The sequence below is a fragment of the Phaenicophaeus curvirostris genome, chromosome 2 (assembly GCF_032191515.1).
Source record: "Phaenicophaeus curvirostris isolate KB17595 chromosome 2, BPBGC_Pcur_1.0, whole genome shotgun sequence".
NCBI classification, from domain to species: domain Eukaryota; kingdom Metazoa; phylum Chordata; class Aves; order Cuculiformes; family Cuculidae; genus Phaenicophaeus; species Phaenicophaeus curvirostris.
The window spans coordinates 123,718,819-123,740,689 of record NC_091393.1 but is presented as its reverse complement, the minus strand read 5'-3'; the positions used below and the strand labels follow the sequence as shown (position 1 = coordinate 123,740,689).

Below are 21,871 nucleotides of genomic sequence, written 5' to 3'. Positions count from 1 at the left end.
CTCAGAAAGTAGGTGTGGTTGTTTATAAGTAGTTCTTTATAGCTTTGACAAGCTGGACTCTCCAGATGTGGAAGTGTCTCTCATTAGCGAGCAAAATTAAACAGCACATCACGTGAGGAACCTCTGCAGATCACTATGCTGCAATTAGTGTTTTATGACCGTTTGGAAATGGGTGTTACTTTACTTTACATTCTTTGATCCCTGATTAGTAACTGTCCACAAAAAGTGGCTTATTCTTGGCAGTAATTGATTTCTGGTGTTCATTTCTGTTCTGGCTTACCTTTATGTCTTTTAAAAATACACTTGCAGAAACACGTCTGTCAACAAGCTTAGACACTGCCTAGTCAGAGGGCTGGACAGGAAGAATAAAGCACTCACTTCTGGTGTAGTTTTTTCCTGCAGCACAGCAGAGAAAATCAACAATATTATGGAGAAGAAGTCATATTACCTACTGCCTCTTAGTTCAGGCTAAACAACTTCACTTATGACCGCTTTTGCTATCAGTGGAGATCTTCCCTTATTACCCTAAAGACAGCAGAAGTGCTAGTAAGAGGAAATTCAGGACAGAGTACAGATAATGATAAAAATGTGAAGCCTTAATGTGAAAATTGAGTTGCTTTCAGTATTTCTAGTTCCTCCATCCTCATTACATCTGGTTTGTTTTCGCTGCTGTGTGCTGGTTTTGGCTCAGACATGATAAGGACGTGCAGGATAGTAAATGATAACATAGTAATACTAGAGGATGGGAAATTGCTTAGTAAATCCTTCTTCATTTCTGCTTCTCCCACACATTTCACCTTAATTGGTCTCTCCTGAGTAGCTGCTGTGCTGCAGTCCTACCCCTATGCCTGGAATAAGTCTCTGTGCTATCATATCATCTCTTTCTTCTCCTTGCAGCTGTCTGCTCTATTACTCATCGGTTATTATTAAGTAATTTCCTTTACCTTAATGGCTTTCTGAAATAAACAAATTCATTCCTGCAGATTTAAGTTGCTTTGCTGCTGTCTGCTCCTTGCTAGAAGGGTACTACCTACCATCAGAAGGGACTTTTACTTCATTTAAGCTTGGTATCAGCCCCCAAAACTACATGTTGGAGCTTGCAAACAGCACTCTCCCCAAACGCTGAGATGCCCAAAGGCAGTGTCTGCAACAGTGCCTTTAGAAACTCCACCTTCATAAAAGCAGAGTGTTTTTCCTTTGAACGTGCTTTAAGCGGTAGTTAAACTCTGAATGGAAACAAATTCCATTCTAGAAAGCAGAGGACAAAATTCTCATTTTAAAGCAATGGTAATTGCAGTGCACTAATTAAACCAAACCAAAACCACTTAGACAAAGTAGACACAGTACAAGTTTATGCCTCAGACATCACTGAAGAAAACATCTCTGTAAGAGTCTTCTCATGCTGGGTAAGAGTTCAGCTTCACTTTTAGGGTGTATTTTCTTTGTAGCTCACAATAAACTTTCAGATGCCTGCATGCTCCAGTCACAAGGAAGAGTGACTGACAGAGTGCTGCACTCCAGTGTGTCTCCACAGCAGCCTGAGTCCTGCTTCTCTTCCTGCTAATTAAGTAATCTTACCGATATTTATTGTTCTAATAACTGTGATTAGCTCTGAGAGTTTGTGGTAATGCAGATGAAACAGCATTCAGCTCGTCTAGAATATGAATACATAAAGCTTTGATATGCTAATCACTTACACAAGGTTTTCTCTCTAGGGAGTCAGTTGAATTTTGCATTCTCTCTGACTTCTCCTCTCCCAGGCAACAAAGCTCACAGTATTGCAGGTGTTCCCGGCTTCAGTTTGGTATCAGAGGAGGTATTTGGCAACATATGCAGTCATCTCAAAATGAGCTGCATTGCTGCTTTTCTATAGGGATCTCACACAACGTTAATAACACAGATGGGTCCTTCCCCATCTGTTGCATTTACAGAACCAAGTATCCTAACGGCCTTTATACACTCCCTGCTTTGTGCACTTTGTCACCTTAAAAGCAACGGTAAAGCACCGTGTTTGGTTGTCATTCTTTTATTTTTTAATAAGTTTAAGAGCTTATCTGCAGCTGGCAGCAAGTTTTCAGACAGCAGCAGAGATTTAATACGGGATTTTTGTCAGTCTCACAGAAGGAGCCCCATTCCCAGCAGTGCAGAAGCCATGGCTATTTTCTTTCATGTGCACAGATGGGCAAACCTGCATATTATAAAATAAAGAACACTAGTGCCTTTATTAAGCACATCAATTATCGTGTGTGGGGAGGGAGGAATGCTTAAGAGTAAGAACACAAAATATCAAAATTTGTAATTAATAGTTCCAAACTTTATTGGGGTACAAAATTTGCATTTAAGTGTTCTCAGGTGGTATTCAAAGCTAAGCTGTTACAGCTTCCACATATCTCCCTTCTTTGAGTTTGCAAGAAAGGCAATTGATGCAGCAAAGCAGGCAGTGAAAGTCATAAAATCATAGAATCATAGAATAACCAGGTTGGAAGAGACCCACCGGATCATTGAGTCCAACCACTCCTATCAAACACTAAACCATGTCCCTTAGCACCTCGTCCACCCGTGCCTTAAACACCTCCACGGAAGGTGACTTAACCACCTCCCTGGGCAGCCTCTGCCAGTGCCCAATGACCCTTTCTGTAAAGAATTTTTTCCTAATGTCCAGCCTAAACCTCCCCTGGCGGAGCTTGAGGCCATTCCCTCTTGTCCTGTCCCTGTCACTTGGGAGAAGAGGCCAGCTCCCTCCTCTCTACAACCTCCTTTCAGGTAGTTGTAGAGACCAATGAGGTCTTCCCTCAGCCTCCTCTTCTCCAGGCTAAACAACCCCAGCTCTCTCAGCCGCTCCTCATAAGACCTGTTCTCCAGCCCCCTCACCAGCTTTGTCACTGAAGGTCGTGTTCTAGCCTAGCCATAGGCTTAAGTAGTTGCAGAACCGTATGTCGAATTAAACCCAACTAAATATAATTAAACCTCACACCCTGTATGATTCATCTTCCCTTTGGTCACGTGCACAAAACACATATCCAGCTCCCATCTCAGCTTCCCGACTCTCCCCCCTGGGTTTTCTTCGTGGCGTTTCGTCTAGATGGGCGAACATCCCACAGTGCGTGGCTCAAGCCCATTCGCTTCGTGGGACCTGGTGTTCACATTAATTATACAAGATAAGAGCCGTGAAGTTCCTTGAGAAGACACCTACTTCAACATACATGGCAGGATCAACTGTATTTACCTAACTCCTCGCAGGTATCTGTCTAACCTAACCTCTTCTTAGAGACTTTTGTTGACAAATTTTTGCACTGCCCTTCCCAGTACTTAAATGCTGTAATCAGTAACCTGATATTTTTCTTCCTCTGAGAAGAAACACGTTTCTCTGGTTTATTGTTACCTTAATCCGCTCTACAGTAGGTCCATGAACCTGTACGCTGTTCTGTCCACTGTGAGCACTTCTCTTCAATCAAGAGCCGGCTGTAGGAGTTGCCCTCATAACACAGTCAAGTTCAGAACTGTTGTAGCGCTTATCGTATGTTCTAAACAGATCAAAGGCTGCCTTTTAAGAGATATTAGAAAGTAATTCAAACGAAAATTGTCAGATAAGAGACTTTTTAACAGGGCTTGAGAGGAGTCCGTTCTCGACCCAGGGCAGCTGTATCAGCTCAGTCGATTATTTGGAATTAAAGGAAGCACTGCTCATGAAATCTGTGGGTCACTTCAGAACAGTCGAAGGCCAAAGGCCACCAGGGCTGGTGGCCAATGAGTGATTTAAATCACACCGTCTGCCAGTGCCCCTTGAACAACACGTGTTTTAATCCACCTACATGCTATCATCATACGCATCGAAGATGAGGTTGCTGGCTGTGCACAAGAACAAAAATAGCAAGTGCGCTTTCGAGCTGGGAGTATGGGAGGAGAATGCTGTCCCTTCGAAAGCATTAAATCAAATGAGGTCTGAGGAGACCACAAGGGATAAATACATGAATGCAAGCTGCCAATGCAATCTGGCAGCTGTAACAGCAAGTGCAAACATTCGCTGTTTAAGCAAAAATACTGGAGAGTAGTATGTGCTAGTAGGTGGCTGTGACCATTACATGGCACAATAACATGACTATTCTGGAATCCCAGTGAATGATAAAAGGTGTAACAAACTGGAAAGGCTCATTAAGAACCCAGGAGAATGAGTCAGTGGAAAAATCTGCTCTGTACAAAGGTGATACGTAATTATCTACATGGCAAAAACATAGCAGAAAGGTGCTGTAATCTTTGGTATGGAGCAAGATCCATTTCCTGAAGAAGGAAAATGTTTAATGTTTGAAAATCATGGCATTTTCCAGAAGTCCTTTTTGATAGGATTCTTCAGTTTTTGAAGAGAGAGTCCAGGAGTCCTGCCTGTGCAGGATGGTCAAACCAAAGGTGGCAGCTTTTCAGCAGTCGGGATAGGACTGGGATTACTTCAGAGTTTTCTTCCTAAATATAGACATAGAATGCAACTAAGAATAAGTAATTTAAGGAGGTTGTAGCAAGGTGGGTGCTGGTCTCCCAAATAACGAGGGATAGGACAAGAGGAAATGGCCTCAAGTTACGCCAGGGGAGGTGTAGATTGCACATTAGCAAAACTCTCGTCATTGAAAGAGTGGTGAAGCATTGTAAGTGCTGGAGTCACCATCCCTGGAGGTGTCCAAAAAATGTGCATATCCTACTACTTTCCAAGGACTACTGTTACTGTTCTTGTCATAGAATCATTTGACTGGAAAAAGACCTTTGAGATTGAGCTCAACCGTACCTGTCCACTACTAAACCATCCCTGAGCACCTCATCTGCCCATCTTTTAAACACCTCCAGGCATGAAAATTAAATATCTCTAGGGATGGTGACTCTACCACCTCCCTGGGCAGCCTGGGAACTTCACAACAGTCACATGCCTTGTTAATTTGGAACTTTGGAGCCAGCTTTCTGCCTGACCTTGCCTTTGAGATAGGGAAGGGCTGCAGACAGAGGTGATTCTAGAAGAAGAAGACACATCTGTTCAGCACAGATTATGCTGAACGCAAGACATTATCCTCTCCAAAGAATGAACAGTGTGTGGTAAAACACTGAAACAAAAATGCTAGAAAAAAAAATAGAGGAGGGGAAGGCAGGGTGCTGAGTCAGGAATATCAAAGAAGCATTTGGACAATGCACCTGGACACAGGGTGTGAATGTTGGGGTGTCCTGTACAGGGACAGGAGCTGGACTGGATGATCCTTGTGGGTCCCTTTCCACTTGGGTCATTCTGTGATTCTGTGACATTCTGTACAGCTTTCAAAAATACAGTCGCTTGGATGGAAACTTTCATGTCTTACATGGATTTTCTTTGGTCTTTTCCAGCTTTAAAGATTCTATGAGTCTATGATTCTATGGATTCCTTATGTGATGGTCCATACAATCCCACTCCACCCCTTTCTGACTCTGCAATTTACCAGACAAATCCTAAAAGTTTGGGTATTGATGTGTTGATTTGATTCGATTCAGCACGCAAGAACAAGGGGCTTTATTCAATTTCTGGGAAAACCAATGGATGTAATATATCTGGACTTCTGTAAAGCCTTTGACATGGTCCCCCACAGCATCCTTCTGTCTAAATTGGAGAGATACGGATTTGATGGGTGGACTGTTGGGTGGATAAGGAATTGGTTGGATGGTCATATACAGAGAGTAGTGGTCAATGTCCAGATGGAGACCCGTGACAAGTGGTGTCTGTACTGGGACCAGTGCTGTTTAATACCCTCATCAATTATATAGACAGTGAGATCGAGTGCACCCTCAGGAAGTCTGCAGATGACACCAGGCTGAGTGGTGTAGTTGTCACGCCAGAAGGACGGGATGTCATCCAGAGTGACCTGGACAAGCTGGAGAGCGGGGCTGAGCAATCCTCATGAGGTTCAACAAGGCCAAGTGTGAGGTACTTCACCTGGGTTGGGGCAATCTGCAGTTTCAATACAGGCTGGGGGATGATGTGATTGAGAGGAGCTCCACGGAGAGGGACTTGGGGTGCTGGTTGACAAGAAGCTCAACATGAGCCAGCAACGTGTGCTCGCAGCCCAGAAACCAACTGTGTCCTGGGCTGCATCCAGAGCGGTGTGACCAATTCTGTTCCTTTCTTGTGAGACCTCATCTGGAGGATTGTGTGCAGTTCTGGAATCCCCAACATGACAAGGAGATGGAGCTGTTGGAACGGGTCCAGAGGAGGCTACAAAGATGATCAGAGGGCTGGAGCACCTTCTATAGGAGGACAGGCTGAGAGAGTTGGGGTTGTTCATCCTGGAGAAGAGAAGGCTCTGGGGAGACCTTATAGCGACCTTCCAGTACCTGAAGGGGCTACAAGAAAGCTGAGGAGGGACTGTTTACAAGGGTTGTGGTGATAGGATGAGGGGAATGGCTTTAAACTGTAGAAGGGCAAGTTTAGACTGGCCATAAGGAAGAAATTCTTCACCATGAGAGTGCGGAGGCCCTGGCCCAGGGAAGCTGTGGCTGCCCCATCCCTGGAGGTGTTCAAGGCCAGGTTGGATGGGGCTGGGAGCCCCTGATCCAGCGGGAGGTGTCCCTGCCCATGGCAGGGGTGGCACTGGATGGGCTTTGGGGTCCCTTCCAACCCGAGCCATTCTGTGAACCTGCGCCTTTCATGACTCTCAAAGAAACTGGCGCCGCAGGACGGAACCCGCACTTCATCTCCGCTCGGCCTGTCCCGGCTCGCAGCGAGCAGCCCGCCCCCCGCGCTCCCCGCCCCCGCCGCCATGTTGTGGGGCCGGCGGCGCCGCGGGGGGTGGAGGGGGTGGGGGGGGGGGGGCGGCTGCGGCGCGTGCGGAGCGGGGCCGGCGGGCAGCGCAACAGGTACCGGGGGAGCTCGGAGCACGGGGAGCGGCGGGGCGGGGGGTGCGGAGCTCGGAGCGCGGAGCTGGGGGAGAGCGGAGCTAGTGGAGCTCGGAGCCGGGGGTGGAGGTGCAATGGTAGCCCTGCCGGTAGCCTCGTTAGCCCCGCCGGTAGCCACTGCAGCCTCGGTGGCCCCTTCCGTAGCCTTTGAGGCCCTCGCCAGTAGTCCCATTAGCTCTGCCGGTAGCCACGGCGGCCTCGCCGGTGGCCACACAGTATTTCCCGCCGGTAGCCACGGTGGCCTGGCTGGTAGCCCCGCTGGTCGGCTCGTTAGCCCTGCCTGTAGCCTCGGTGGCCCTCTCCAGTGCTCGCCTTTGGCCGGGGAGCGCCACCGGAGGGCAGAGCGGCTTGTAGCCTCAGTAGCCCGGCCGGTAGCCACAGTGGTCCCTGCTATGATAGCCTTGGTAGCCTTCTTAGCCCTGCTCGTAGACTTGGTGGCCCCTGCCTGTAGACTTGGTGGCCCTGCTGGTGGCCACGGTAGCCCCCACGGTAGCCTCGTTAGTCCTGCCGGTAGACTTGGTGGCCCTGATGGTGGCCACGGCAGCCCCCACGGTAGCCTTGTTAGTCCTGCCGGTAGACTTGGTGGCCCTGCTGGTGGCCACGGCAGCCCCCACGGTAGCCTTGTTAGTCCTGTCGGTAGACTTGGTGGCCCTGCTGGTGGCCATGGTAGCCCCCACGGTAGCCTCGTTAGTCCTGCCGGTAGCCACAGTCGCCCACTGGTCACCTTGGCCGCTCGGCAAGGGGAGAAGCAGCGGAGCCCAAGGCTGAGCGAGCTCGGGCAGCGTAGGAGCGACGATGGTGTGTTCGCGTCTCACAGCCGCTGCGGAATCCTGCGATCTGCACAAATGGAGCTGGTTTGTGCAGCTGAAGTTTGCAGGCTGCGCCTGGCCTGGCGCTCCTTGCTCTGCACTTCACGCTGCGGCGTAATCAGCGGTTGGGAAAATAAAACGAGGGCGAGATGCTCGGTTGGGTTCCCTAAACGTTCAGGTACCAATTTGAATACACGAGAGCGATTGTCGTAGCGTTGGGGACTTTGACACCTGTCAGAGCCCAGCTTGAGGGTAGGTTGCGCTTTAATCCAGTGCCTGTGATCTTCGCCTCAATTTTATTGCGATTCTCTTCAACACCAGCTGAAAATTCCCCACCTGCAGCACTGGGATGAGAAGCCGGGAGCCACGTTCCGGCTGCCCCATCGTATGGATCTCTCTTTTGGGGACGGGATGTTTTTTTCACCTTGTTTCTGTCGGTGTTGCCGGTGGTGGCAGCAGCTCCCAGGCTTGTGCGGACGCGGGAGAACGCGGGCAGCGCGTGAGGCTTTGCCCTGTCGGGGATAACATCGGCCGTCCACAAAGTGCAGCTCGCTTCCAAGAATTTAGAATGGTTCGTCTGGAACGTGGTTGTAATTCAAGGGCTGCAGCCACATCTGTGTGTTTAGAAGCGAGCGTTAGAAACGAACTGGGTAAATCCTAGAAGGGTTTGAGTTGGAAGGGACCTTAAAGATCATCTAGTTCCAACCCCCTTGCCATGGGCAGGGACACCGATCAGGCTGCTGGGCTTCATTCTTTTTCTAAACTTTGGTTTGGTTCTCCTGTGTCCACTCTACCTGCCCTGTTTGGTTTGTCTGTGTTCTTTATTCTGACGGAGCTGGGAGGGGAATTCACACCACAGTTCAGAGAAACCTTGGTGCAGAGTCTAGGCTAACTGTGATATTAAGAGAATCCCATGCATCCCTGCAAACATGGATTTAGCTCTCTGTTCTACAGAAATTAGGGTCAGATTAGCATCTTAACTCAGGTACCTAAATTAGATCAAGAGAACGTGCTTCTTTTAATTACTGTCCTAAGGGAATTACATTTACCTTTTTCTTCCCTGTCTATACAAGATGTAGGATATGGGATGTGTCCCTGACTGAGACGTTGGCTGCTGCTGCAATATAAACAAAGAATAGGTTCCTCTGGCACCAAGAACAACAAAAATGCTGTCCATGTGGCTCCATACGGGTTACACATCACAGGTGATGGTCTCCTAACAGGGCTTTATGTGCTGCTTATTTACTTTTTCACCATTCTTGTCTACAAGGTAGAGCAAGGTGGAAGTGACCCATGGATAATTTTGTTGAAAAAGGCTTTGTTTATTGAGTTTATTATTATTGAGGTTCAGATATTACAGTGATTTGGACCACAGCAGTTCTTTAAGTGGTTTATTTACAGATATTTCTGTTGTGGTCTTTAGTGTTGAAAAGGGAACTAATTTCATGCCGCAGCAAAGTAGGAGCTATCAAAATCGAAGTGAAGTCCTGTAGGGATGGTAATTCTTCATTCATCTGGGCATGTGGAGCTGGTGGGGGAGATTGGAGAGCATTTGAAAAATGAGAGGTAGTGTAGGTGCTTTGCTTGGGGCATTAGCAGAAAGCTTCACACCCCGTGGAAACAAGAATCCATCAGGAAAAGACCTTGTGATTTGTTCCTGAAGAACAATGTAGTCCAGAGCACTGGTTGCAGATTGAGACACAGGTCTCTGGTCTTGGAGATAACCTGTTAATTAACAGTTTACAAGTAAAGTCTCTGCTCTTACATCAAAAGATCTAGTTTGATCAGCTGGTAAAATTTGTGAAAACAGCTTTTTACGATATTTTTGTTTTAAAATCCAGAGCTGTTCTATTTGCCTTTTTAAAACTGGCTCAGAAGTGGCACAACCTTTCCTTCAATGTTCTTCCTGGCCTATTTTCACTTGAAAGGAAATACCTCCAATATCTCACTTTTTAGAGTAGCTTTTAACTGTTTCCATTTGCTTGTATTTACCTCAAATATAGTCATAGAATGATTTTGTTTTGAAGGGACTTCTGGAGATCATCTGGTCCAACCTTGCCAAAGGCACAGCCAGCTTAGGTTGCTCCCAGCCATGTCTGGTTGTCCAGGTTGTCAGTGAAGACACTGAACAGTACTGGCCATGGTATCAACCCTTGGGGAACATCATTAGTTCCAAGCAGGTGGGTTTTGGACTACTGATCACAGCCCTTCGAGTCCAGTGGTCAAGATAGTTTTCCACCCAATTTACGGTCTGTTTGATTAAAACCCTATTTCATGAGTTTGTCTCTAAAGATGCTATGAGAGACCATGTTGAAAGCCTTCATAAAGTCAAAACAAGCCGCTCTACCCTCGTCCGCAGAGCCATTTGTCTCTGCACGGAGAGGTGAGATGTGTCAGGCGTGATTCATCCTGGATGGATGCAGGCTGGCAGTTTCCCATCATCTTGTTCTTGAAGCATCTATAGGTGGCTCCAAGAAGGGTTTGCTTCATGATCTTTCCAGGGACTGAAGTCAGACTTAGCACCCTTGAGTACTGTTCAACTGTTCCTCCTACCCTTCCAGAAGATAGGGTGTGATGTTTCCCTTTTTCCAGCTGTCAGGATCCTTGACCAGTCACAAAGACCTTCCAGAAATCATAGAGCTTGGTCCTGCAGTGGCATCAGCCAGTGTTCCTGGCAGTGCTGGTGCGGTGATTTGTTCCATGTATGTGTATGCAACTGCTGTACTTCCTTGCTTTTGAGTTACTTTCTTTTGACTTCAAAAGCCACTTCGTGTTCCACGTGATGCCACACGTCTTGGCAAGGTATATTAGATGATGGATCCTACGACGTTTTTAAGTTTTGGGGAGAAGCTTGACATAAACGTAGTCCTTTTGTGAAAACGTTGAGAGCAGTAGGTTGTTGATTTTGTGAATTTTTGGTGTTGCTTTTAGATGGGAGGGCTCACTGCACACAGCTGAATAATGTGGGAAAGTCAGTGACTTTTCTTTACCGTAGGTGATGATTGGCAATTGTAAAGATAACAAAGATAATATAAAGCTAATTGAAGACTTCTTTCTTTTTTTTATGGCTGAGTGACCTACTTCAAGCACTATTGCTTGTCATTCAAACACATAACATAAAGGCTACTTTGAGGTTCCAAGCTTGACCTTAGGCATGAGGTAATTGCTGTATTCTTTTCAGCTTTAAAAACATGTTATCGCCCTTTAACTTCTCATTTTGAAATCATGTTTTTCTTGTGTACCCTGATTGGATGTAGATCATGGAACAGACTCTCATGCAGCAATGGGCTCTTCTTAGAGTGCCTGGTCAGGTTTTTGGAAGTGCTGGACAGCTGGTTTAAGTTAAACTGGTTTAAGTTAAATTTTCAAATGCTTAGTTGCAAATGTTGCAGGTGCCTGAGTTACCTCGGGAAACCTATTTTTAAACCCTCATCAGTACAGAGCTGGCAGGCTTATCTCTTCATGTAAGTTCAAGCTCCTTCCAGGCGTGAACCAATGTAAGCTGAAATTTTAAGCCAGCTGTGAGCAGTGCCAGTGGTGAAGCCTTGTTTTCTGCTGGCTGGCTGAATCTAATCTAATCAGATGTAAGCTTCTGTTGACGTTTTTCTCGTGGTTAGTGTATTTAGAGCTGCTTTCAGCCCTGTGGATTCTCTGGTGTCTCGTACTGGTATTCAAACATACAGCAGTCTTCCTCATTAGTGGGGGCACTAAGTTTGGTGGTGTCTTCTCTGTCTGGTTGCCTGTTTACATGGAATCTTGTAGGCAGTTAAGATATTTGCAAAGTCTGCCCTTCTGTGAGGTGAGGTTCATGCTGGATGGTGGGATTCATCAAAGTTCAAATGAACATCTCATACTCTTGGGAAGCCAAGCTAAGAATCTAAGTATGGTGGTTACTTGGTTAGTCGCTTGTTACTGTTTTTGTTGATGAACTTGTATATCGTGATTGTTAGTTTGTTTTTTTTTTAATTCTCAGGTTTATTTAAGGATAAATTTCTCTAGAAAACAAGGTAGGTGATTCTGTTTCATGAGCTGTATTCAATTCTTCTCACGTCCACGTGTACTTTGCTTTATTGCCTGTTGCAAGACTGTACAGAGACTGCAGTAACTCGTTTTTCTGGTACTGTTGTGACATTAGCACAGAATATTCGGAAGGTGAGGATTAGGTCACATAAAAATCATAAACTGAAATAGAAGCTGATGGAATTTCTTCAGATTCAGAGTGTTTGAGACTTTTGTTGGTACAGGAGTGCAGCCTGGCCGGGTCGGTTTCTTGGACCCTAGCGCTAAGGTAGTGGATTGAGCATCAATATGTAAATGAGCACAGTGTTGTGTAGCTCTTATTTTCAGAACAGCGCATGAAATTCAAATGATGTAACACAATGACAGCAGCAGCACAGCTCGTTGGAATTACCTAACAGAGGACAACTACCTGAGAACTATTTTTAAACAAATTTGCTGTTACAGGTAGTTGAAGAAACATGGTTGATCCAGATAAGTCACAGCTGCTTTGGAACTACGATTCCGAGAGCAGCCAGCTTGACTTGAGGCATTTTGATACAGGGAATAATTCTAAGCTAGGTCTTCTAGTGAAAATTTTCAAGGCTGATGTAAGTGGAGCTTGTGAAATGCTGTAGCATAAGTCATGAGTGATATCTGCAGTTAGTGATTCAGCATTCCCTTGCATGAAGGAAGGGAAGTACAGGAAATGGGAGTTACTCTTCTTTGTTTCTAAAAATATTACAATTGGATCGCGAAAAAATGACCTATTATGGCTATACTAATAAATATAAAAAATCAGAGCTGATTTAAAGAATACTTTCAGTCTTATCTTTCAAAGGTCAATCATTTCACTAAATAAAATGTAAAACTATCTTGCTTTTTCCACTATGCTCTTACTTTAGTCATGGTATTATGAGTTTAGCCATAATATTTTAAGGTAGGACCAGTGTCTTTCTAACTGAGATACACTTCTGTCCATAGGGACTTAACATGTTGAGGTCTGTGTCTAACCCGTGTGATAGTTGATTCCCTAAGTTCATAAAATTAATTTGTACTCGTAGAATCATAGATGAGTTTGGGTTGGAAGGGACCTTAAAGATCATCTAGTTCCAAGCCCCCTGCCACAGGCAGGGACATCCCACTAGATCAGAGATGTTTGTAATGGTCAAGACATGATTGCTGTGTGCCTTAGAGCTCAGTGTTAAAGGTTAAGAGACCAAATTTCAGTAGGATGCTTTCAAGGATTGTTTTTGGTAATGGGGTGGATGGGACTGGTGTCTGAGAGCAGGGTCAGCTTCAGCTGGGACAGTAAGAGCTGGGATGGCTGTGCTGTGTTGCTCCAACATGCCTTCTGTGGCTTCCGGACTGGCTGGGCATCTGTGGTACCCGTGTTCCTCTGTTTCACTTTGGAAAATGTGCATTTCTATCTGTCTGTTTCCCATCTGAAATATTGCTGCCTCATTCATTTATTTGCTTTGGCTGCCTTAGCTGGTCTTTCCTTTCTCTCCCATGGGGTTTCCCTGGTTTTTGTTTTATCAAAGATAAACTACGTTTCTTTGCTTTACAGTGTTCTTGTGGCTCATAATTTCCTCTAAGACAGCAAGATACTTTCATAAGGTCTTCTTCCAAGTGACAGAAAATAAGACAAGAGGAAATGGTCTCAAGTTGCTCTAGGAAAGGTTTGGCTTGGACATCAGGAAAAAGTTCTTCACTGAAAGGGTTCTGAGGCCCTGACAGAGGCTGCCCAGGGAGGTGGTGGAGTCCCCATCCCTGGAGGGGTTCAGAGGCTGGGTAGATGAGGTGCTCAGTTGTCTGGTTTGGTAATGTACAGGTTTGGTTGGTCTCGATGATCTCAAGGATCTTTTCCAACCAAAAGGTTCTATGCTTAGTAACACGTCCTGAATGGTCCCAGTCATGGTTGAAGTAAGAAAATAATAAAGACAAATCTCATCACATATTTATATTTTCCCCCAGTCCACATTGACCTAACTTAGGAGTCGCCATGTGGAAGTTGAGACCTGCAGGTTTCAAGGTGTGTGGACCTCACCGAATAGCATCTTAGGGCTTTTGTACAACGCTTGCAAATAATCAGGTGTTAGAAGCAATGTGTCTTAAGAAAAGATTTAGAAAAAACAACATATGGAGTGGAGAGTCATGTAAATTAGAAAGTAGGAAGCAAAAAAACCAAGAATGTATTTTAAGTTACCACCCATTCAGGAGCAAGTGTATCTCACTCAGCTCTGGAAAGGTTGTGATATGCAGCCTGGGGTTCCTTCTCGAATGTGGCAGCTCAGAGCTTTTAAAAACAAAGATCTATAAATAATCTACTCTCTGCTTTTTTGTGTTTTTTTCTTTTATTTTCCTCTGTTTTCCTTTCCTTTTTAAGCAAGGCAGGCAGAGGTGGTGATTGCTCTCTGTGCCTGGGATCAGGCTGGTAAATGCATTCTTCCAGGGTGTGGCAGAGCTGGGTTCAATTCCCATCTTTTCCTGAGGAAGTTCTTGTCCGTCTCTCCTGGGAGAAGGACCAGGGGTTTGAATAGTGAGCTTCCTGAGGTGAGATTCCCAATCCCTCCTTCAGAATTTCTTCTTTGCAAAGGGATCTGTGACTCTTTGGCTTGGTGGTAGAGAATTTCATGTAGGAGATCGAAACCCTGAATTGGTGTTACTATTCCAAACCCTCTGCGTAGGTTTCCTTAAATGTCTGTGCAATAAAATGCAGGGAAGCCTCCTCCTAGGAGGAAGGAAAGTTGGGTTTAAATCTCCAGGGACGGAGGAGAGAGTTGAATTAGATCTTAACATTTTGAATGGGTGCTTTCACAGCTGAGCAGCTGTGTAAGAAAGGGAGTAAACCATCAATACTGACCACACAACTATGTTTTTTAAACAGAAACAGAGATTCTTGTATTTCGTGTGGCATCCACTTTGCATGGTCAGCGTATTCAGGAAGCCTGCGAGTCGGACAAGGTGGGCAGGAGGGTATTTGGGAGAAAAATGTCACAAATAAGACAGTGTTCTGTCTTAATCACTGTTTGGAACCAGGTGGTTGTGTGACAGCGATGAAGGGACCTCATATCATAAGATTAAATACATTATTTAATGCTGTAAAAGGCAACCGTATAAGGAGAAAAATTCTTGGCTTGCCAAGATGATGTGTTGTTTTTCTTTTATTTATTTATTTCATTTAATCTTTTTAATCTATTTTTTTTTTAACTTTTCTGCCTAGGTATCTTGAACAAAGAGGAATTCTAGACTGTGTTTTTTCATAATGGTGAGACAAAGTTGGAGTTGTTCAGTCTAGAAAAAAGAAGGCTCTGGGCAGACCTTAGAGCATCCTTCCAGTATTGAAAGGGGGCTCCAGGAAAGCTGGGGAAGACTCTCTATCAGGGAGTGCGGGGACAGGATGAGAGGGGAATGGTTTTAAGCTGAAAGAGGGGAGATTGAGATGGGATCTTAGAAATAAATGTTTTGCTGTGAGGGTGGGGAGGCCCTGGCCCAGGTTGCCCAGGGAAGCTGTGGCTGCCCCATCCCTGGAGGGGTTCAAGGCCAGGTTGGATGGGGCTTGGAGCCCCTGATCCAGTGGGAGGTGTCCCTACCCATGGCAGGGGGTGGAACTGGACGGGCTTTGAGGTCCCCTCCATGCTATGATTCTATGATTCTAAGATGTTGTGTTGTTTTAATCGGTAAACTATTCTACATATATGTCTTGAACAAAGAGAAATTCTAGACTGTGCTGTTTTAATAATGGTTTATTTTTCATTTATTTTCAGGATGAGTATAAATAACAGACACAGAACATGGGCTATTACACTGTCATTGGTTTTTTTGCAAATAATAATGAGTAATTTGTGTTGTCCAGTTCTACAAGTGTGGCAAAACGTAAATAGTCAATGAGTACTGCAACCTTTGTCCTTGCTAATTGTTTCTTACAGCAAAAATCTGCAATATATCTTCTTCGTGTCATTGAGAAAGGCAAGAGAGTAGTAGTATGTTTACACATGCTGCTTCTACGATATTTGCTTTCTTCCAGTTAAAATGGGTGGGACAGGGCTTGATGCACCAGACTTGAATTTCCACAACAACTCTGTGGCTGTGATTTTTCTGAGAAATAGTTCGGAAAAAAAAAATGATTCGAGTATAAATATGAACAAAGACTGTGGTAAGGCTGTTTTTCATAAAATGGCAGTACGCCTGTGGTGGAAAAGAATTTTTCTCCTGCAGCCTGCCCAGCCCTGATGCTTTCTAATGCTTTCGGGGTGGTTGCCACAGCTCCTTGTGATATTTCTTTTCTCAATTTGTATCACCTATAAGGAACACTGAGAGGGGGTGCAGAAGTTGCAGTTTGGCAGGTCAGTTTGTGAAAACAATTGCCTGCTTTAAACATTGGGATAATGTGTGATCCTTTGTTTACAAGAACTTGCTGTTCTGCTGTTTAAACACAACATCCAAGTTTTCCTGTTTTCACCCTAAATGGTAGCAGGGCTTAATGTCATCTACAGTGTCCATGGGAATGTTTGATCCTGCTTTGTTACAGCATGGATTTCGCGCTGTGGCTGCCACAATTTCTTGCAGCCAATCTCTGAGTTCACCAAGCACCTCTGCTAGAACGTTTTGCAGAAAAAAAAGTAGTTTTCTGTGAGATATTCTGATTTTAATGGCCATTTTGTTCATCTATATAATCTGTTTGGAGTAGTGATGCCAGTCTTTTCTTGAGGGTTTTTTTACTCCAGTAAACATTGTTTCATGTTATTGAGTTTCTCTGAAGTATTGTGTAATAAGATTCTTTGGAAATTCCCAGCTTTCACTTTGATTAATGATTAAAAGTGATCAGAGTCTTCTAAAAAAAGTAAGTTTGGCCTAAAGAACATTTCCCTGAGGTTTCCCTTGGTGAATAGATGATGCACATGTGTGTCCTGAAGGTGCACGATGCTTTTACAGGTGGTGACTAGAGCAACTTTATTTGGAATTTGTGCAAATAAGCAGCTTTTGAATTTGATATATGCATAATATCATAGTCTTTGGGGCGTGCTGTGGAGACACAGGAGAGAGTTCCATTCTTTGGCAAGGATTGTTTCCACAGACCTCTCAAAAATGTGTGTAGACTTTGAGTTTACTGGGTTGTTTCCTCCTTCCCGAAAAAATTGAATGAGGGGAAATTATGTTGCAGCAATAGTTTTATTTTTTTTTTTTTTTACCTCTTAGTACAGCTGCAGAACCTGTCATGAGAGGAGCATGTGTGCTTGGTGCAACCCTGATGTCAGCGTGAAATGGGTCTTTGCAAAGGGATAGAGTGGAATCTCGGTGAGGTGTCTGAGGTTGGACTCAGTGATCCCCATGGGTCACTTCCAACTTGGGATGTTCTGTGATTGTATTATAATTACTCATCTTAAACCCCCTTGAAAGCGTTCTGAAAATAAAGAACATAAAGTATGTTGGAGGAAAGATCAAAATGTGTAGCCTTTATCCACTAAGACTGGGAATCTGGAACGAGTCAGATGCAGATGGAAATCTCTGTCAATGCAGAGCTTTACTTAGCTTTGCTCTGTTGATTCTGGGGATGTTCTCCAGCATCTCACTTCTGTGTCACAGTTCTTTGTTAGCCCTCCTGGACAGAGCAGCTTCTGTGGAGAATCGTGCTGTAGGAATGTTTAACAACAGTGGCGGCGTTTTCTGGGAAGGCTATATTTAGATTTCAAGTGTCTCTTGGTCGGTTGCTGGTAAGGCCTAGGGATGCAGACAGCAACCTAAAAATACTCGAATTTGTTTTAGAATTAGTGTCTTGGAATAGATCCATGCTTGCTTTTTCATCTTTCTGCAGCTGGTAATGAATGAGAGATTTTTTTGGACTTGCCAGTAATTCCATTTATTTTTATATATATATGTGTGTGTGTATACAGATGTACACACGTACACAGATGTATGCGCATATAATGTGGATAAAAAATCCTGGAATGTCAAGTGTCTGATGACACTGGTTGATAGTGTGCCAGATTTTAAAAGAAAATGTTCATGTCTCGCTGCACATTTCGTGCTCTGTGTTATTCCTATAAAACTTCAGATATAATCCTGTTATGCATTGATTCAGCCTGGAGAAGAGAGGGCTCCGGTGAGACCTTAGAGTAGCTTCCAGGACTGAAAGGGGCTCCAGGGATTTTTTCCAAGGGCCTGGAGTGATAGGATGAGGGAGAATGGCTTTAAATTGGAAGGGGGAAGATTTAGGTGAGACATGAGGAAGAAACTCTTCACAATGAGTGATGACGCCGTTGCCCAGAGAAGCCATTGCCTGCTCCATCCCTGGAGGTGTTCAAAGCCAGGTTGGATGGGGCTTGGAGCAGCCTGCTCCAGCAGGAGGTGTTCCTGCTCATGGCAGGGGTGGAACTGGATGGGCTTTGAGGTCCCTTCTGACCCTAAATATTCTGCAATTTTGGGGGGGCCAGGTGTGCATCTGGCTGTGAGGTTTGCAAATGAGCCAGTGAGAATGAATGATTCATGGCCTGTTACAATAGCCTGATCTTAGATGTAATTTATAGAGTATATAAATAATAATAATATATAAACATATACAAATAAATCTAATAATTACATAAAATGTATACAAAGAGGATTGCTAACAACTGATCCTATTTTAATTTTTGTGGCAGAAATGTGCAAAAGATACAAAAATTGCTTTCCTGGTCACACGTGTAACCAGAACGCTTTCCAATTGTGTCATTTTTGTGAGCAGATGAGCAGGAGTTTCCTTGCAGGGGAAGGGAGTTTGGGGAATGTGATATTTCTGTACTTCATATTAAAATTTGTGGTTGTGTTGAGAGGTATAGGGGTTTTTTGGTGGAGGGAGAAGGTTTTCTATTTGACGAGGGAGTGGCTGTGAAGAGGTGTGGTTGGTTGGTTGTTTTTTCTAAATTAAAAAAAATAAATAAAGTTTTGTAGCTTCATTCTGAGCAACACATTGTCCACGTAGAGTGAGGAACAATCATAGAATGGTTTGGGTTGGAAGGGACCTCAAAGCCCATCCAATTCCACCCCTGCCATGGGCAGGGACACCTCCCACTGGATCAGGGGCTCCAAGCCCCATCCAACCTGGCCTTGAACCCCTCCAGGGATGGGGCAGCCACAGCTTCCCTGGGCAACCTGGGCCAGGGTCTCACCGCCCACAGCGTGAAGAATTCTTTACTGATGTCTAAACCTAATCTTCCCCCTTCCAATTTAAAGCCATTCCCCCTTGTCCTGTCACTCCATGCCCTTCTAAAAAGTCCCTCCCCAGTTTTCCTGTAGCCCCTTTGGGTACTTCTGGTACTGGATAAGATTTCCCTGGAGCTTTCTCCAGGTTGAACAACTCCAACTCTCCCAGCCTGTCCTCAGAGCAGAGGTGCTCCAGCTATTGGATCATCTTTGTGATGTCCTCTGGACCCGTTCCAACAGTTCCATCTCCTTTTTATGCCGGAGATTCCAGAACTGAACACAGGACTCCGGATGGAGTCTTATGATGATTTATAAATTTCAGTATTTAACTAAAATTATCTCCTCCAGTGGAAAAGCTGGCTGTACTGTCTTAGTTCCATGTTTGTAAAGCAGTCCTTTGTGCTTGTCCCTCAGATAAGTAATAGTGAATATTTTGCAGTTCCAAAGAATTAAAACTGTTAACACAGGTGCTTCTGAAAGGATGTGCACTAGAAAGTCAAAATAAGTCTCTGTAGTCTGAGATTTATTGGTCATGTAAATGACGTTGAGACTCTTTAAATGCTGCTTTTGAGTCTTTATGCAGTGGCTGGAGAGGGAGGAACTTCATTGTGTTGGTTATGGAAAACTGGCTGACTACAGGTTTTTATGAGGACAAGTCATTTTTTTTAATACATCATCTAAGAGCATTCTCTTTGTACATAGTGCCTGGAGTAGAGGAATGGATGAATTTGAATAATAATTGTCCTCCCGCTTTTCTCGACGGAAGCATTCGGTTACAGAGCTGTGCATTGAACTTTTTTCCTATATTACACATAAATATTTACCAGGGAGAGCTGGAAAAGCGCTGCTGGGACCCCGAGTTTGTCCTCTTGCCAGGAGAGGACTGTCCTCTGCGCTGTATGTTCTGACATGGTCTCAACTGTTTGTGTACATCACCCAGCAGTTGCTAAACAGTTGGTGCTGTTTTCCTTTAAGAATGTGCCACTGGGTTCAGGACTGCACTGCATACCCTATAAAAAATAGCAAAGAAAAACTCCCTCCCACCCCCTCCCAAACGTAAATTCAGCTTGTTCAGCAGCAGCCTGAAGCCTGGCATTGTTTGCTATCGGAAGTGTGAGCTAAAGGGGACAGACGTCCCCCCTGCTCGGCGGGAGCGCGGAGCTACGTTTTGCCCTTGTTGCATTATTAATGGCACGATGTTTTTATGTTGCAGATGGCTAAGAGCTAGCAAGGCAAATTCAGGACCATGATGGCTCAGTTTCCCACAGCCGTGAACGGTGAGTAGCTTGGGTCGGTTTGTTTAGGGACCAATTGCCTTCATTTTATTATTATTATTGTTAAATATGCCGATTTACGTACCTGCAGCAGTGTTCTGGGCAGCGTGCTGCAGATTGCTTCCTGTAGCCTAACTTGTACTGTGAGCCTGGGAGAAATTCAGTCGAGGCATTACTGCAGTGTAATTTAAGAGTACTGATACACTTGGAGCATCTGGTAATCTCAGATCATTTAAAGGGTTGAGGAATGTGTGACTTGTCGTGTGAATACTGTCTGACTTCACGTGGGGAATATGCTAAGTAATAGTTAATTAAACTTGCATACCTTTTCCGTTACGTAATTCAGCACAGAATGTGTTTCGTTATGATATATTATGGTATTTATTTTAGACCAAAATATTTGATTGTGTTCAGCAATTTGCTATATTGACTAAAATCACTGATCTTTCTCAAAAAAAAAAAAGATATGTTAAGAATATTCCTTTTTATTCGATGCCGCTATTATAGTAACTTTTGTATTTGTTTCTTGGTGATTTCCTTTCAAAGGTGAATGACAGATGCAACTTGAAAATTGTTTGTGCCTTGTATGCGTTTGTTGCAGCTCTTGGTTTCTAGAGTGAGATTATTTGTGATGGCACAGTTTGCAAATCTCTGCTGAGAAATTCAGTGTTTACATGTTGTTGTTGCAGAGCTGGCTTAAATGAAAAGACAGGTACAGGGACAGGTACAGGATTTTCTGATAAAAATAGATCAATAGACATAAGAAAAAAGTGGTTTGTGTCTCATTTATCTGTGAAGGTTACTGCAGGACTGGGAGATCTTTAACTCATTTAGGGAATCTTCGCTGCTGAGATAAATTAGGTGAGTAAGGGGAAGTGTTTTTCTGTGGAAGAAGAATTTACAGATTTCAAATTGAATCTCTTTTACACATCTATTTCACGTGTACATAAAATATTTATAAAAAAATAATCGGTGCGATCAATACTGTTTTTTAATGCAGTCAGCTGCAGTGTGTTCCAGACTTTGTTTCACAGACTTAATAACAGAGAAGTAAAAGGAGTCAATATGTTGTGTATAATAGGGAAAAAACTAAATATTAGGTTTTTTTCTTCTTTCTTGGACATAATGAAAAAGCATTTTTTTAAACTACGTGCTTTTTGCTCCTCAATTTAAACAAACAAAACTTGTCTTCCAGGAGGATTCATTTTTATGTTCTTGGCTGGCTCTGTGGTTGATTTATGCATCGACTGTTTGGTGTCTGGCTTTTTATGCCTTGGTTCTAGTGAAGGACTGCAAGTGTATCGACAGCACTGAGCACGTACATGACTTGGTGTCACAAGTCTTAGTTTGGGAAAGTGATCCTTTCCTTTGTCTGGAATCCCTTGGGCACTGCTGTCCACCACTCTCAAAAGGAACATGGTCACAGGATGCAGAATTTTACCAGGTGGAAAAACATGGTAAAAGAATGCAAGCGAGGGTAAGAGAGATACCAGACAGTAGTTCAACTATTCCTCCTCACAGAATATCTGAATGACAGCACGCATTTTTGCAGTCATATTTATTATCAGGATTGATTAAATTTCAAGCAAGTCAGGTGTGGGGGGAAGTAATTTTAATGTGTTTTCTTGATAAATAATAACCACTGTTGTTTGCATTCAAAGTAGATCACCTGCATTTACCACTCATTGCTCAGTGGAAGCCTCTAATTAT

The 21,871-nt window shown here is 44.1% G+C and overlaps 1 protein-coding gene across 4 annotated transcripts in view; it reads left to right on the top strand.

Annotated features, from left to right (window-relative positions):
- The first annotated feature begins 6,769 nt into the window (after positions 1–6,769).
- The window catches only part of ITSN2 (intersectin 2), an 82,155-nt gene continuing 67,053 nt past the window's right edge, over positions 6,770–21,871 (top strand). For 2 of the 4 annotated variants that reach the window (XR_011336838.1, XM_069850747.1), the window contains exons 1-2: positions 6,770–6,861; positions 20,101–20,164. Coding sequence is in view for 3 of the 4 variants with exons in the window: in XM_069850747.1 (XP_069706848.1) it covers positions 20,134–20,164 (31 nt within the window). In the remaining variant the exon portion in view is untranslated. The remainder of the gene's footprint in view (positions 6,862–20,100; positions 20,165–21,871) is intronic. The other 2 variants (XM_069850748.1, XM_069850746.1) reach the window with 1 other exon arrangement.